The sequence below is a fragment of the Ambystoma mexicanum genome, chromosome 1p (genome assembly GCF_040938575.1).
Source record: "Ambystoma mexicanum isolate Mex_15411 chromosome 1p, UKY_AmexF1_1, whole genome shotgun sequence".
In the NCBI taxonomy this organism is placed as follows: Eukaryota; Metazoa; Chordata; class Amphibia; order Caudata; family Ambystomatidae; genus Ambystoma; species Ambystoma mexicanum.
Window position 1 is genome coordinate 785,742,412 of NC_090921.1, and position 18,006 is coordinate 785,760,417.

The 18,006-nt window shown below is 44.0% G+C and overlaps 1 protein-coding gene across 2 annotated transcripts in view; it reads right to left on the minus strand.

Moving 5' to 3' along the window:
• Positions 1 to 18,006, minus strand: part of NUP210L (nucleoporin 210 like) — a 1,198,481-nt gene that overhangs the window by 635,232 nt on the left and 545,243 nt on the right. For both annotated transcript variants that reach the window (XM_069651587.1, XM_069651595.1), the window contains exon 20: positions 14,623 to 14,724. In XM_069651587.1, coding sequence (XP_069507688.1) covers positions 14,623 to 14,724 — 102 coding nt within the window. The remainder of the gene's footprint in view (positions 1 to 14,622; positions 14,725 to 18,006) is intronic.

Here is an 18,006-nt window from a genome sequence, read left to right on the forward strand (position 1 = left end):
GGAGTTATCTTAAAAACTCCATAATCAAAGAACACAAGAGTAAAACACACATCAAAATACATGAAAGAGTGGGAAAAAAGGCTCCCACTCTTTCCAGGTAAAAAAAAATCAAGTCCTCAAAATCCAACAAAGTTACTGGGGGTCTTTAAGGTGAAGGGAAATAGCACATTTATGAGAATTCTTCCTATCTGCTTGTGCCTAATAAGGTCTGCCAACGGGTCATCAACTATGGCAAACGAAGGTGACAAGGGGCCCCCTGGCGAGTGCCTCTAGCTATACGGAGTGGGGCCGACAGCATGCCGTTAGTGCAAACCCTAGTGACCGGAGAGATGTAAAGCAATAGGAGGCCAAATTGTGGCTGAATCGACATCTCTCCAGCATTGCATACAGGAAGTGCCACAGAACCGAATCAAAGGCCTCTAGCATGGCCGCTATGGGCTGAGCCTGCGGGTCGATTTGAGCCAGTATGTTGAAAAGACAACGCAGACTGAGTGCAGTAGAGCGCCCGGGTATAAAGCCTGATTGGTCAGGATGAATAATGTGAGGCATGTAAGGTGTCAGACGAGTAGCTAAAATCTTAGCAAAAATCTTAAAATGTTAGTTTATTAGGAAGGCAGGGCGGTACGAACCGCAGTGTTAGGGTAGTTTATAAGGCTTCAGTAGTACTGTGATGACCGCCTATCTCATGGTGATGGAGAGCGAGCGGGATCCAAGAGCTTCCACTCATACCCTATGGAGGTAGGGCGCCAGGGAAGACTTGACGTCTTTATAAAATTCGGCAGTAAAGCCATCTGGGCCCGGTGCTTTCCCAGTAGGTAGAGAATCAATTTCCGGAGAAATTTCCTCTTGGGAAATGGGAAGATCCAGTTGAGCGCTGGCCTCTGGTGATAATTGTATGAGTGGGAGACCCTCCAGGAATCTGTCGATGTGAGCGTCAGAAAAAGTTGCTGAGAAGAGGTGGGTGTGCACAACCTAAGCTTAGGATTCCTATTTTTTTCCAGTGGTGTATCTTGATTTCTCTGCATGGGGTGCAAACCCACTAATGAGGTGCCTCCACGAAATGGCACTACAAATATGAACAGAAACAAGACGTTGTCCATGAAGCCAGCGGTGTGGGCTGCACTCCCAGATACCACATTCATGTGGTGTAAATTTCCAATGTTATATTTAATAAACAATATGGTACCAGTAATAGTGTTAACATAAAGAAGTCTAGTTTTATTCTTTTAACTAGTAATTAATAATTAGTATCCAATATTTGCAGATGCATCAGAAATGAGGCCTATGCATTTCGGACCCAATTGTTCTTCATTGGGGCCAGTATTTCTTATTACTATTATACCAACACAATGGGAATCCACATGTAAAGTTATTGAGCAGCATAAAGTCACAGGGAATTGCTATTCAATCGGATGAAACATTGTAAAGCACAAACGTTTGAGTTTTTGTCCCCAGTATAATGCACATATCAATATAATACCATAGGGTCCACCAGATTGAAGTACAACATCGTCATTACTATGTAATGTCCAACTTTATGTACAAAAGGTTTATGTTGAAAATATCAAAGTAACAATCATGTTTGCCAGTGATTCACATTATCAGATTAAGACGTCCACAAAATTACATCATTAGATTACATTAAAAAAAATATGTGATTGTGACATTTATACGTACATGATAATGTGGTGCAAATACCGCAGTATGAAGAGAAAAAAGCTGAAAAAAAGGCTCTGTCAGTGAATTACTTAAGCGTTATGTCAACCGTACTTTGCATGTAAACGTGCAGCTAATGACTAACCTGATGCTAGTAGCTTGGTTAGAAGATCGAGGGAGAATAAACAGTGCAGGAAAGTACATGAGTACATATGGTGTTGCTGATATTGTGATGAAAAAGGAGTGTGCACCGGAGTGCAGTCCTTACCAATTATACACGCGGTATACAGGATAGCGTGGTTTGCTTGACATTCGGGCTAGCGTAAACACTGCTATTTCACTGTGAAAATACATATGTCTACATTGAATATGAGTACATATGATATTGGTGATATTATAATGAAAAAGGGAGTGTGCACTGGAGTGCAGTCCTTACCAATTCTACACGGGGTATGTAGGATCGTGTGTGTTGCTCGGCATTCAGGATAGCGTAAACGCTGCTATTTCACTGTGAAAAGACATATGTCTAATTTGGAACTCGCGATCGTAAGGACGAGAAAGAAGAAGACAGCTCAATTCTGTTTGTATGAGGACTTACCCTCATCCAGTGCTGACTGGTAAAAAGTTGGACGCCGCATGAACGTGCGTACGACTCAAGGGTTTATAATTGTTAGGGCGGTTGTTATGCGACCGTTGTTGTGGTGTTAGCGGGGCGGCCATCTTGGAAAGGTCAGTGGCTCTTGCTCGATCAACATTGAGCTGAATAGAATTTTTACTGTGATACAAAGTCAATATTGTGCCGAAAAGGGTGTTGACTGTAAAAGTATGAAACGCTCAATCATTTAAACCTGACTGGGAAAATATAAGAAACTTGACATATTATAATGAAGTATAAATTACGTGCTAGCTGGAGGTCACGTGTTGTAAACCAAGGTTAATGGAAAATTCACATGGAATGCTAACTGTACAAACGTGGAGTGTTCAAATCTCGATGATAAAACAAGGCATGATGATTGAAAGTTACATGTTGTAAAAAAGTACCACTTATATGGAAAACTGAGTAGTGAAATGCACGGATGGATGTCATAATAAACTTACAATAACGGTATCCTGATCACAACGTAGAAATCACAATGTATCAATGGTGATCTTGTAATTGTCACAGCATGACATCTACATCAGTTTAAGGGGTATTCTAATCCAAACTTAGAAGTCACGATGTATCAAGAGAGATTGTGTAATTAACAGAACATAAAATGGACGTTGATAATGTTCAAAATACATTGATAAGTATATCAAGCAAGGTTAATGATTATCATTAATCCATGAGTAGGTAGATGAAACAACAGAAAACCTTTGTCTATACATATAGCCGGTGTCACTTGCCCAGGATCAGACAATACGTAGGTAGACCCTACCGTTCTTGATATACTGATTGATATGAAATAATTTGAAAACAAAAATCCCCAAATTCATTACGTGTGAAGATGATAATATGCTATATAGGCTCAAGGCCTTCAAAAGAAGTTATCACAAGAAATGTTATTATCACAAATAATTTTGTTATAGTGTGTTTACAGTAAACAGCACAAGTCAAGCTCTTCGTTGATTCCACCTGGTGCAAAAGAATCTAGTCTCTCTATCCATAAGGCTTCTCGTTGCATTCTCAGTTTCTTAATGTTGCTGCTGTAACCTCTGGTTTGTCCAACTTCTAGTACAAGGAAACGTAGCTGTGTTATTGAGTGTCCATTCTCTTTGAAGTGTCTGGCCACGGCTGATGATTGGTTTTTGTTTCTAATACATGATTTGTGCTCATTAATGCGCACTCTTACTTTTCTTGACCTACGTAGTATTTTCCACATGGGCATTTAATTGCATAGATGACATTTTCCGAGAGGCATGCTGTTTGGTATTTGAGTTAAATTTTTTCTCCTGTCCTCAGATGTGACACGGTGGTGCCTTTTATGACATTATTACAGTTACTGCAACTCATACATGGATAAGTCCCAGGATGTTTGCCGGGTATCTTTTGTCTTGATCTGCCTTGATCTGCCTCGTGTGTCTACTAGCATGTTGCAGAGGTTGCTTCTTTTCTGATACGCAAAAACCGCACCGAGATCGTATCCTTCCTCAAACTTAATCAAGGTTCTGTGACGTCAGTTGGAACCTTATGGGAATCCTTAAAATGTTACATTAGGGGGATATGCATAACCAAGGAACATGGAATTTTGAAACTCATCAGACGAGAACTTACCTCAAGCGAAACCCGTCTAAAGGAATTTGAGCACCTGCACGCTATATCAAGCGACCCACACATACTTGCATCGCTGAAAACAGAACTGGAAAAATTCAAGGCGGCAGCCGACCAACTACAATTCCTATCACAAGGCTACCGCATCCGTCAATACGGAGAGGGTCAGAAACCTGGCGCCCTTCTCGCGAGGCTGATAGCAGCAGACCGAAAACCCACGCTGATAGAACAGATACGGAACTCACAGGATACCCTGGTAAACACTGACAAAGAAATAGCGGAAACCTTCTGCGTCTTCTATCAAAAACTGTACAGGGGCAAATTCACTACTAGCTCGGAAGAGCTCTTGTGTTACCTTGATGAAATAGAACTCTACTGGGTAAATGCCATTCTAAGAGAGCCGTTAAACCAACCCATCACGTTAGAAGAAATCCTCCAGGCTATAAAAGAGCTCCTGAACACTAAAGCTCCCGGCCCAGACGGGCTGAACGGTGAGTTCTATAAAACATTCACCCCCCTCCTTGCTCCCTTGCTGCAGCAAGTCTTCGCGGAGGCGCTCGAGACTGCATCCCTACCCCTGACTCTCTGTGAAGCAAACGTGATCCTACTACACAAAGCCGGGAAACCCCCAGAAGAATGCAGCTCGTATAGACCAATCTCGCTGATCAACCTGGATAATAAGATACTAGCCAAGATCCTCGCCACCAGACTTCTCCCCTTAATGCCCGGGCTGGTACTTGCAGACCAAGCAGGATTTGTCCCGGGTCGCAATACGACATTTGGTATCAGGCGTATATTTGGAGTCATGGAGGCATTAGACCGATCACACCAAGCGGTGGCGGCCCTCCTAGATGCCGAAAAGGCCTTTGATTCCACCGAGTGGCCTTTCCTCTTTGAGGTCCTAAAGCGAATGGGTCTCAGCAATCACTTCATTAGGCTGACCGCCCTTCTGTACAACCAACCTCAATCACATATAATCCTAGGTAAAACCAGATAGACGGCTATTGACCTACAAAGAGGGACCAGGCAGGGGTGTCCCCTATCTGCCATCCCATTTGCGCTAGTAATGGAGCCCCTAGCCTCAGTCCTCCGGGCCCGACAAATACATAGGGGCTTGTCTTTTGGCCCACATAGATTAATAATATCCTTATATACAGATGACATTGCCATCTACATCCGCGACCCAGCTGAGAACCTGAACCCGATAATACGAGACATTATTAAATTCGGCACCCTCTCCGGTTTAAGAATTAATAACAGTAAGTCAATTATATTCCCCCTGACCCCAGAGACCCGGGAAGTCCTAGATGACAAGATAAACGTCAGATATCTTGGCATCCAAATGTCCAGAACCCACCATAATCTCTTCCAGGACAATTATGGCAAAGTAACTGAGGCACTTCAAGGGAAAATCAATAGATGGAAAACGCTACCACTCACCCTCTGGGGACGGGTTTCGTGGTTAAAATGGTGATACTGCCCAAACTCCACTATCTCTTTGCAAATCTCCCCTTGCTGGTGCCGCAGAAATACCCTGAACACCGGCAGAGCCTAGACCTGGAACTACAATGGGCGGGCAAACCAGCCAGAATAGCATATAAGTCATTGATTCAACCAGTGACAAAAAGAGGCAAGGCACTCCCAAACCTAGAGCGATATTACTGGGCAGCACAGGCCCAATTCTTAGGCCACTGGTATGCCAGGCACTTTGTCCGACCCCATGGCCAGCTTGAGCGAGCCCTCGCGTCCCCTAACATGCTCAGGGCAGTCATCATCGGCCAAACGCACATACTGCACACAACTCTAAATACGGTACTCTCCACTGTCGCAATATGGAAAAAAATAGCACAGAAATGCGACATTCAGGTCAGGTTCTCTCACCTCCTACCGATAAGATTTGTTCCTGGAATCCCCCTGACCACAGAGAAAGTATATCTAAACTGGGCCGACAAGCTACAGTTGAACACCATGGGCGACCTTTTCAGCGACAGGAGCTTCCTCACACCTGCACAAGCCAAACCTTGTGGAGCTACCACAGCCCTAGACACATTTGTCTATTTCTGTCTGAGGCTCTCTCTCCAAGCTATATTGCCCTCGTTTCCGCAACAACCTCCAACATGGCAATTGCTTCATGGGGTTATCCAGTCACAGGGGGAGGGCAGACTGGTATCAAGGATCTACAAAACTCTGTTAACCGACACGACCCTGCTACCGACAGCACCCAAAATAAGGTGGGAGAAATCCCTACATATGCCAATACCAGACGAAGACTGGGACTATATTCTAGCACAAACCCAGAAGGTATCTCTAAACACACGATATAAACAAATACACCTTAATTACGTACATCAGGCATACCACACCCCCGCCAGGTTACACTCCCACCACCCCACTACTCCTTCGTCATGCAGTCGCTGTGACGCCCCACTAGCAGACTTTGTCCACCTTGCATGGTCATGCCCAGCCATACATCAATTCTGGGAGGCGGTACTGGAGAAGTCAGCAGCAATCATAGACACGCCCCTTCAGCCCGACTCCAAGATCACACTTTGTGGACTCACCAGATACCTCCCGCCCCCAGCACGCAAGCTAAGCGGGCTGCTATTGTTACTAGCGCGCAGAAGGATTGCAATGTCAATGGGGAAAGGACCCTCACCGACAATACAGCAATGGCTAAAAGACATATCATACTGCCAGGACACAGAATCAAATTTTATCAAACTTTTGCCCTTACACGCACGACCCCCTGACATCTGGGGCCCCTACATCGCCTACTTGATGTCTACCGCGAACAGTGACTCTTCACGAGAATCGTCCCGGGACCCACCACGGGCGGGCCGGCCCACATCCCAGTCCGTGACTGAGGAAGAAACTACCAATAACCACCTAGACCTGATCGGGACAATCACCGGGGCAGCGGGGGCGGGAGGAGGGGATGCGGACAGTGAGGCACCTGTTATTACTTTGTTTCCTTTTATGTTTTTTCCTTTTTCCTTTTTACTGTACAACCAGTTGAAAATACCAAAAATAAAAGTAAAAGTTCTATAACTGCCTTTCATCCAGAGAAATTCAGTGACAGGTTGTGTGTTTATAATTCCTTAATTTAGGCCCAATCCAGAGTCCTGAAATCCCTCCAAAGAAGTAAGAAGACATCTGTAACAGTGAGAGTCACCTTCCTAGAAAACCACAGGTGGGAGCGTTTCAATTTGAGATTTAATGCTTGAGAAAACATCAAAACTAAAGTTAGCTGTTCATTCAGAAAATCTAAGAAGAAAAGGAACAGTATATTTAACTTAAGAAAACATGCTGAGGTTGTCATAGCAAGCAGCAGAACTGTTTATCTTCATAGCGTAATGTAAATAAGTTAAAGTTTAATGTTTTGGATAAGCGCGTTGTGCCAAAGATATTCAATGCAAGTTTCTTAAGAGTGAGCAGTGCGTGATAGTGCAGCGCAAGATATGTCAGCTGTTTCTGACATGGAAACTATTCCTGAAGAAGTCGCCAACGTTATTCAGTTCATATGCGAGGCACGAGTTAAATAACTTCCAGAGGGGCGCAGCAGCGTATGTAATTGAAGGGAGTCAGCATCGTGTTCCCTGTGTGCGCGATTGAAGAGATTGCTCAGTAGAGTCAGGCGCGTGTTTTCGCATTTAACATGTAACCTGGTGTATTTGTTCCGCTACAGATACCAGAGACAGGCCAGAATGTTGGGAGTCTGCAGTATCTCGTTTGTTATTTTATCCACTACCCCTTTCCCTTCCTTGGGGTTCTCGGCTCAGCTGTGAATACAGGGTTGAGCAGAGAACTCCCGGTGAGGGTCTGTGGGATCAGCATCAGCTCCTGCGGATTGCAGCAAGCCTGTCCTGACATGAATGGAGTAGTGACTAAAGCACTCATTGACTCACGAAGTAAACGGGAGTGCGCGCAGATCTACTAGCTTTCTGCCATCTGCCTTGAAGGATGACAAGTCCATTGAAGAAGGTGGAAGAAGTGCAGTGACGAGCCTCTGCCGACGCCTGCCTTGAAGTACATTTCCGAGCCATGCAACTGCTATGCTGACCGTTGTCAAGCTGCCATCGCTTAAAGTCATCTGAGACATCTTGACCAGAGCTTCAAAACTACAGATCAGCACTGAGACAATGATTCCTGATGCTGAGTTGCCGCCTATGCCAGCCTGTAGCTGTTCCTCCAGCTTCACAAAGCCAAGAAGCCTTAACAAACATTTTTTGTTATTAACCATACTGACTCCCCTCTTGTCAGTATCCAGAGTGCATCCCTTTTCCTTCTTTAAAACTGTCTGTCCTCTGCATTCCTTTACAGCGTAGGTTGTATTTCGTAGTGTTGGTAGACGGTCTGTTGTGATTAACAAAGTAGATATTTCTAATACAACCTTGACTGGACACTGCTTTTATCACTTGGTAATAATTGTATTTTTGCTTTGTTGTAACTAATCAATGATCCACAACCTTTCGGTGATGAGCCTGCCATTCCTTCCAAGTTACCAAAATGGGCCAAGGAGGTTTATAATTTGCTTGTTATGCCAATCTGTTCAGATCCCTTCTGGCGTATTATAGGCTGTAGTGATGTCTGATATTCCATAAAAGGGAGATGTGTAGTGATATCTGTAATTCTATTAAAGATATGGAGGCGAAGGATTATCCCACCCAGTAATCGATGTCATGAATTGTTAATGCGATGTCTTCTGTGATGATAATGATGTTACGATAATATGTTGTCAAAGTGAATATTGAATGCTCTTGCTCATGTCGATTACCCACTCTTGGGACAGAAGTCTGAAATATGATTTCTGTTTCAGGTTCTATGGCGGATAACAAAACAACAGGATCGATCTTGATGTCAGGTTAAGGGACAAGTTTACAGCGTCGACCGGTTGGAATGCTACAGTTCAGAAGAGACCAGACAAAGAAAGAGGAGGAATCAAAATGGTGGACTGGATTCATAGGGCTGGACTATGGTGATTGGTGGTTAAGGTCATGTGTTGAACAGTAAAGTTGTGAGAAAGCATAATCCTTTGCCTCTGTGTCTTTAATAGAATTATGACTTTCTGCAACGTATGTATGGAAAATCTGAATACAACGTTGCTTCTTGGTCCTACTGCTATTTCCATGCAGCGCAACGTTACTGCCTTCTGATTCGCATTATGAGCGAAATATCTTTCGTGTTTCGTCACAGCGTCGAAATTTCAAACACACACAGCCTCCTAAGGAGTTGGCTCTGCTTCATCGCGCGCAGTTTTCACATATGCATCGCACTTCCAAACGCTCTCCGGAAACCATGCATGATTGGATTTCATTCAAAGAGCTTACTGTTCTTTCACCATTTAAGTAAGGAAATATGCTGACTAAACAGTTGATTTAATGAAGTCACAGTTACGCACTGCGTTCACATGCTGCTGCAAATAAATGTTCTTAATTTCACAATTAATCCAAACACTGTTTCATCTACCACTGCTATTTTTTGAAAGTATTCCTTTCTTTTATAACTTAGAGTTTAACTTCTTACAATTAGACTGCACACACTGCTGGGAACGTTTTTGTAACTCAGCGTTCATTAAATACAGTGGGCCTCATTACGAGCATGGCGGTCGCTGTGCCTGTATGGCAGGCACGGCTACCGCCATGCTCGCTACCGGGACCGCCACCCGCGATTGGGCAATAACTGGCCCATTACGAGTTGAATGGGCCGGTAATTGCCCATTCGTGGGTGGCGGTATTGCCGGGATCCCAATCCCCATTCTGCCCCATAGGGCATAATGGGTGCGGGAAGCATGGATGCGCCGGCACCGTTGATAATGGTGCGGGCGCAATTACGAGTTATGCTCGTGGGTGCCGCACAGCCCGCCAGGTAAGGCCTGGCGGGTTGTCAGGCACCCGCGAGCATAACTCGTAGTGCGGCGGGAAGGTATGAACGGTGCCGGTGCGTTACCGGCACCGTTCATACCGTCACTGCCAGCCTCCTAATGAGGCCCAGTGTCACTAACTGCTGCGCCTCAATCTGTGGCTTCTTTTTCACTTCCCAAGCTTAACTGCTGCTGTTGTCTTCTTTCTTCTTCAAATCTAATGTTTGGGGCCTAAAGTTAAGGAGCTACTGAACAACATGACTTGACAGTAAGTTACTTGGGATGAAAGCAGTTAGGAACCTTCAGGTACATTTCAATGTATTGTTCCTACAACCAATCCACTATAATCACTGCCTCTCCATCTTGACTTGGGCATCCTGCATTAACCTTAGTTAGAAAACATGGAAGAATGACACACCCACTACCTGTAACTTCCCACCACTAGTACTTATCTCTTCGAAAGCACCTCCCAATACTATGCACCATGACTTGCCACCTGAAGGACCTGACAATGCTACCATAGGGCATAATGGGTGCGGGAAGCATGGATGCGCCGGCACCGTTGATAATGGTGCGGGCGCAATTACGAGTTATGCTCGTGGGTGCCGCACAGCCCGCCAGGTAAGGCCTGGCGGGTTGTCAGGCACCCGCGAGCATAACTCGTAGTGCGGCGGGAAGGTATGAACGGTGCCGGTGCGTTACCGGCACCGTTCATACCGTCACTGCCAGCCTCCTAATGAGGCCCAGTGTCACTAACTGCTGCGCCTCAATCTGTGGCTTCTTTTTCACTTCCCAAGCTTAACTGCTGCTGCTGTCTTCTTTCTTCTTCAAATCTAATGTTTGGGGCCTAAAGTTAAGGAGCTACTGAACAACATGACTTGACAGTAAGTTACTTGGGATGAAAGCAGTTAGGAACCTTCAGGTACATTTCAATGTATTGTTCCTACAACCAATCCACTATAATCACTGCCTCTCCATCTTGACTTGGGCATCCTGCATTAACCTTAGTTAGAAAACATGGAAGAATGACACACCCACTACCTGTAACTTCCCACCACTAGTACTTATCTCTTCGAAAGCACCTCCCAATACTATGCACCATGACTTGCCACCTGAAGGACCTGACAATGCTACCATGGTGTTAGGACCTGCATCTGTTCAATCAGAAGTTAGTCTGTCATAGAAGTGAATAGGAGGAGTGGGCTGCTGAATGGATAAGCAACGTCCTGATTCCCCCACAATGTTAAGTGTAGTCCCAATGTTAAAGATAGGACCTAATTGCATCATCCATGGTCATGATGCGGCAAACGCAGCTGGTCCTGACTCCTGGCTGTGTAACCTTTATAACTTTTCAAAGTCAAAGGATGTGCAGCAAAGGTTCCAGTGGTGATGAGTTTCTGTAGGCAAGCAGTATGGCTTAAGACCCACTAGGGAAGGTACTGCTCCAAAGGAAATAGTTGAGATCTGGTGCTGCTGAGCTGTATTCCACTATTATGGTTCTGGTACCGAGGTGGCAGAGTTCGTGTCTGGTTGTTGTGGTTCAGGTAAGGCTTGGGATCCTCAAAGTCCCAACCATTCTTTCAAGGTTCTTGCTTGAAACATTGCTTTGGTAATGCAGGCATCCAGTGCTGTCCACTGTGCAGAGGTCCTGTCTCTGTCAATTTTGTGCAGGGATGAACAACAAAGCATTTTCTGGAAAAGGGAATCCTTACTGCATGCAACCTCAATGTGCATGCCAAGTGAAGAGAAGGCAGCACTGCCTGGTAGCTGATGTTATGATTTTTATCATCCCTGCATTCCGGAGCCTAATGTCCACTCCAAAGGTTGTTTAAATGTCCACTTGGGGCTGTGCCGGTTTTGTGGCAGAGGATAGTTCTGAACCTGATGCAAGGCTTTGGAGAGAGTTTGATCTCTGCACTTAGGGCAATAAAAACCCCTATCCTTGAGCAATTGACAGGCTTACTATTGAACGGCAATATGGTTGTTGGTCTACCTTTATAGTATCTAGGAATCACTGCCTATTAAACCCTTGTGTGTATGTTATGTTATACAATACTTGTACTGTGCCCATCACCACCGTAATAGTCTAATGGTGCCTAGCCTTGTCCGAAAGGTGGCATATTGTGACCATGTCAGGGTCTAGCCAGATCTTAGTTTGTGGTAGGAAGTGGAGGTTTGGGGGGGGGGCGGCGATAGAATGAGAAATTAGACAATATAATGACCAAAATCAGAGAGGAACAACAATTCGGATGAATGGTAGGGGATTTGGTTGTCAAAGTAGGGATGTGTCTTTCTCAAATGTGATAAGTTATTGTAAGCATATGATAAACATTACATATTCTTAATATCTTCCCTACACAGTTTTATCACCAAAACCAACAAATATTTACACCTGGAATATAGTGCCTTTTATACTCAAACCGAAACACGTTAAGAATGCTTTAACTCTCTTGTTTAGCATTTGTTTATATTTATTCTCTTGTAGATGTAATATATGAGCATTAAAAATAGTATAGTCAAACAATATACACATCCCAACAAGAGTAATAAAGTAGTTGATTAGATTCCCAGAATCCTACTCTTCTATTTACTTCTAAAGTTCTAAATACCGACAACCAATCAGCAATATGTGTGTAGCCATTGTGGCAAAAATCCTATTCACAATTGTGGTGATGTCAGGATTGACAGTGGACAGGTTAGGTTATGTATACACCAAATCCTGTACAAGCTATTAAATGGAAAGGGTTAAAACAGTGTCAAAAGTCCATGGCTTCCAACTAATAAGAACATAACAATATAAATCCAGAAAAATTACAGGTAAAGCATTATAAATACCCCTGAAAAGGATGCCTATCTTCTGTCTCTTCTGTCAGCATTGCCAAAGAAATAAGTGGGTCACTACGGGCTGATGTTATGCACTATGATAAAACTTGTATCATAAAAAAAACTCACCTTCAAGCTTCACCAGCACATAAGATAGGTGGGATGCTTACCTAAAAAATGCATGTGGGTGTCTCTTAATGGTGTAGCCATGGAAAAGAAAAATATATGTTGCAAACATTGTGTACATTGTGAGGTAGGTGGTAAGGGATTACCGGCACCGGTAAGGGCACCGGTGCCGGTAATCCCTTACCACCCTATTCCGAGGTCCCTTAGCGGGTCCCTTCCTCAACGCCTGGTTTTGGCAGGCGTTATGGAAGGGACCCGTTAAGGGACTTCAGAGCTAATAACGGGCCCGCTAATAGCGGGCCCGTTATTAGCTCCATCCCCATTCCCATTGAGCCCTATGGGGGCTCGAATGGGAATGGGGAATGGTTCCCGGAATGGGGATTTACCGGGTCCTCCAAGGTCGGAATGACCCGTTAAGTCCCTATTCCGGGAACACGGACCCGGAATGCGGTAAGGGGATAGCCATGGCGCTAATAGCGCTATGGCTACCTCCTACCTCGTAATGAGGCCCTCTGTTTCTTAATTAAAAGAGGATAGCTGATAACATTCAATCTGCGCGCACTCATTTTGGTATTGAGCATGACGCAATGTTTTCACAGAATGATGATAAGCACAAGATAGAAATGAAATGAACCCTTTCATAGTTCTTCAAGCTTTCTGCAGTGTGCTATTTAAAATGTATACAGCTTTTCTGGCTTTATTTACGTCTTCCTGTGTCACCTTGTTTTACTTCAATGAGCGTCAAATTCAATTGAAAAGGGTTTAATAATGGCTTTATGTATTCTAGTGTGTTTGCAATTAATACATTGCAAAGCTAATATGTTTGAATGCACATATGTTAATATGGATCTCTTTGTGTCTTTGTTAAAATGTGTCAAAGTCAGCACACATAATTGGACATAAGTTGCATGTGTATGCAGATTGCCTTGCTTTGTAAACTGTTCAATTTGTACGCAATATATGACACTGATATGTCTACAATCTGCAGACAATGTTCCTTCTTGGTTTCTGGACAGTATAACTGAGTGTACTCTCCAAGTTTCTTTTCACAAACAAGTAAGAATATTAACTCCTTGGTTCAATAGGAAATTGGAAGCTGAGTGCAACTTCAGTTTGCATTTATTGGGGTGCATTCTTTAAACTTGTTGCAGCAATCCAATCACTGTGGGTGCACCATTCAACCTTTCTCAGGAGTTCACTCCTCTGTGAGTTCAAAGGGGTATCTGTGAATGAAGCATGGGGCTAGTAATGTGAATAATAGAGTGGAAGAGATCTACACACAGTCCACATGCAGTAACTAAAGCAGCATCATAGCACTGAGTGCAATGGGAGAGAGAAAGGAAGGAAGGAACAGAAATGGGAGGGAAAGAAGAGGGGAGAGAGAGAAGTAGCAAGTAGAAGAGAGGGAATATGATGGTATATTGGTTGCTTGTATCATGCTATTTCTCCGCTAACAGCGTTTCAAAGCGTTTTAGATGAATAAGAGTAAGGCAATGAAGATGCAGAAGAGGGAAGAAGGGCACAGGAGAAACAACAAGAGTGAGAGATGGAGAGGAAAGAATGTTTAATTAAAACCCAAATTGGAATGAACAACAAAACTATTATTCCCGAGATGAAGGCACTTGGTTATTATGAATGTGCCACCTGTAATGCTACAATTTGTGACTACCTATCTTCATATTCTTCATGCTTGCATGTGCTCCTTGCCAAAGCCACAATGGTTATACTAGAACATGTTTACAAAAGGACTAAAACACAAATGCTTCTACTGGGTTTTTGTGAGTACTATTATATAATATTCTCTATGGTGTTTCAAAATATCAATATAACATGGGTGAATTAGAGCAGAGGAAAACATTATTTAATCATTCTTCTGAAAAAGAAAGGGAGACTAGCACCCACTCACCTGTATGGCGCTCTCTGCTTCTTGGTAGGTGACGTTCACAATCTCTGCATCACTGACATTCACCAGAAAGTAACCGGACCCCTCAACCAGGTAGAAGACTTCCTAGTACAGAAGTAGGAAAGAAAATCTGTCACAGATCAACCAACTCCATGATCAATGAAAATAACTAAATTTAAATCAATCTTCGAAAAACAAAACTGCATTCTGAGTGGGTGCCCCGTAAGTGTCGCTGGTTGAAGATCGTATTTTCTGCACAGTTCTCAAATACCCAAACGCTACAATGACAATTGCAGGCTCTGCCTAGGATTCTACTTAAGATAATATGCAATATGTATGTGTACGTACAACAAAACCCAGGTACCCTATAATGTTTCTGATGGATAGAGACAGCTGGAAAAGTGTCAGGCCTGGCAGGTACAGGTCTGGCAGGTAGTCAGCAGTGCTGAATAGGGTAGGGGCAAGGTTTAGTGTTCCATTGATGAAATACTGGGATTGAATGAATTTATTTATAGTTTTTATATAGCGTGCACCTGACAAAAGATTTTTATGAGAGAGCTGTACACATATTTCAGACATAAAATAAAATCCTTTTCTCATTCATCAATGACAAAATTCGGATAAAATATTTCATACACTTACAATACAATAATCATCCTAACTTAAAACAATTGTCTTAAAAAGCCTGATAAAATGTACAATCCTAACAGTTCTAAATATAAGCTGCATGTGTCCTCAAAATCATTAAAAGCTTTTTCGGCAGCCATGCTTTCGCTAGTCTATGAAATTTCAAGTTGTCTGATGTGATTCTTAATTCATTTGGAAGTTCATTCCAATACCTTGCTGCTGCTCTGGAGAATGATCAATTCAGAGTACTTGCCCTTTTGAATTTAGGCACTTGTAATCTTAGAACTTCATGACTCCTCAGACCTCTCTCTCCTCTGGAAATGTTCAGTTCTTCTGCTAGATAGGTAAGAGTCTTAGAATAAAGTGCTATGTGCGTAATGCTGAGAAAAATAAATATCATCCTCTGTTCTATAGACAGCCAATGTACATTTTTCAAAATTGGTGTTGTCTTCTTGATCCCACAATCATCCGAGCTGCTGCATTAAAAATTGCCTTGAATGGGGCTAAAGCAATTATCAGAAGACCTATTTAACAATGCATTTCCAAAATCAATGCATGGCCTCACCAAAGATTGTATAAGAAGGCGGAAATAAACATCGAAGATAAAAGGTTTGTCTGCTCTTAATTTAAAGAGATGAAAGATTGCCATCTTCGCTGAGAAATTAATAAATGGGAAAAGAGACAATTTTGAATCCAGAAAGAAACCCAAAAATGGCACTGTATCCTTAAACTCAACCTCATGCATTTCTATTACCTTCAACTTCTTAAAAAAATCTTTAATTTGAAGATGTGTGTGTGGTCAGAGAATTGTGTGCATTTGTGTGGAAAACAGAATTGTAGAGCGTGTAAAAGCAGTGGCCCCAAGAACACATGCAGAGGTAAGCATAGTAGGAGGGAGACGTCTCATAACGGTGGCATATTGTTGTAACAGAGCGTTACGCGGCAGAGCATTTCAGTGTGCTCCGGGAGAGAGTAACGTCTTGTGTAGAGATCAGTGTCTAGACAATTGCATGCAAGTCAGATGCATGCTCATGTCGTCAGCTGGTTATTTCCAACGTTTTAGGGCGATTTTCCCGAAAAAAATGGTCGCAACGACCAAAAGTTCTAAAAATGCTACCACCAAAGGTTTGAACACCAAAAGTTAGAACCTTTGGTGGTAGCATTGTAAAAAAAAGAAACGGTGGCTGCGGGGGTGTCCCCCGCGTTGCCCCACTCACTATACTTTATGGTGTAGTGAGCGGGGGCTGCAGCGGACACCCCTGCAGCCTTCCGTTTAAAAAACATTTTAAAAAAGAAACAGGGGCTGCGGGGGTGTCCGGTGTCCGCCGCAGCCCCCGCTCACTATACTTTGTGGTATAGTGAGAGGGGGCTGTGCGGGATACCCCCACAGCCTTCCGTTAAAACAAAACAAAAAAGAAAAGAAAAGGACCCTGCAGCGCCGGTTCACGATCACGGAAGTTCCAGTCTGGCCCGGGAAGCAATATTTTAAGAGACTCCACGCTGCGTGTGCCCAGTTCCTCTGGCATTCTGAGGAAGTCCGCAAAAAGTGGTTACACATGACCCCTCTCTACAATAAAGGGGGTTTCTCAGCCCCAGATCTAACCCTGTATTGGATTGCGGCACAGGCCCATCACGCCACACATTGGTATGCACACCTGAACCCACCTCCACATGTCAAATTGGAGGAACTGGTGGGGGACGGGACTAACATTATGACCCTGTTGTTACACCATACGTTCCAGACCGAAGCACCTGCAGACCCCGTGGCCACTACGATTGGAGTATGGAATATGATTTTGAACCCGGCACAAGGGCATCGCCCATACTATAAATGGCTACCCTTACGTCAATTCCCAGGTCTCTCCCCCACGCACGATCATCATTTCATCCAACACTGGGAAGCCCTGGGATACCGAGCACCTGCAGACCTATACCCAAATATAAATGGGAGGACTCTATTCGCAATTATTTTGGCAAAAATGTTCATGTCCGTGTTGATAAGTGATAGCGGCCTATAGGATGCACATTCATCTGGGGGTTTCCCTGGTTTGGGGAGAAAAGTGATTAGGGCTTCCCTTAAAGAGGTGGGGAGAGGGGCCAATCGAAGGGATTCGGTCCAGACCCCACGCAATAAGGGGGCTAGGATAGCGACGTGTTCACAGTAGAACTCAGATGTGAGTCCATCGGGACCCAGAGCCTTATTTTTTGGAAGGTCAGAGATCACCTGGACTATCTCCTCCAGGGTGAACGGGATGTCAACTTATTCCCTGGTACTCTGGGAGATGAGGGTCATAGGGATGCGTTCTGACACGTCGTCTAGATCTTGAGCGTTGTGTTCTGGTGGGGGCCATAGAGCTTGGCATAGAAGCCAGCGAAGATGTCAATTATGGCCTGGTCGGACCAATGTTGTTTGCCTTGTTCGTCTAGAATACTATCTATCCGGGATCTGCCACCCTCCGCATGTACCAGTTTAGCCAGGGTTCTGCCAGGTCTGTCACCCTCGCCGTACCGTCGGGCGGCCACGGGACGAGCAAAATAACGCACCTCGCTCAGAGTGTGGGATTCAAACATTTCCAGTTCTGTTCTAATTTTTGCGAGGGTGGCCGGGGTTGGGGTGGAAGCATGTTGTTGTTCTAGGATTTTGAGCTTCGTTTCGGAGTAGTATAGGGCTTGCCTTATGGCTTTAAGAACCCCAGCCTCCCTCGAGATACACATCCCTCTGATGTAAACTTTAAATGCTTCCCAGCGGGTCCCCTCAGG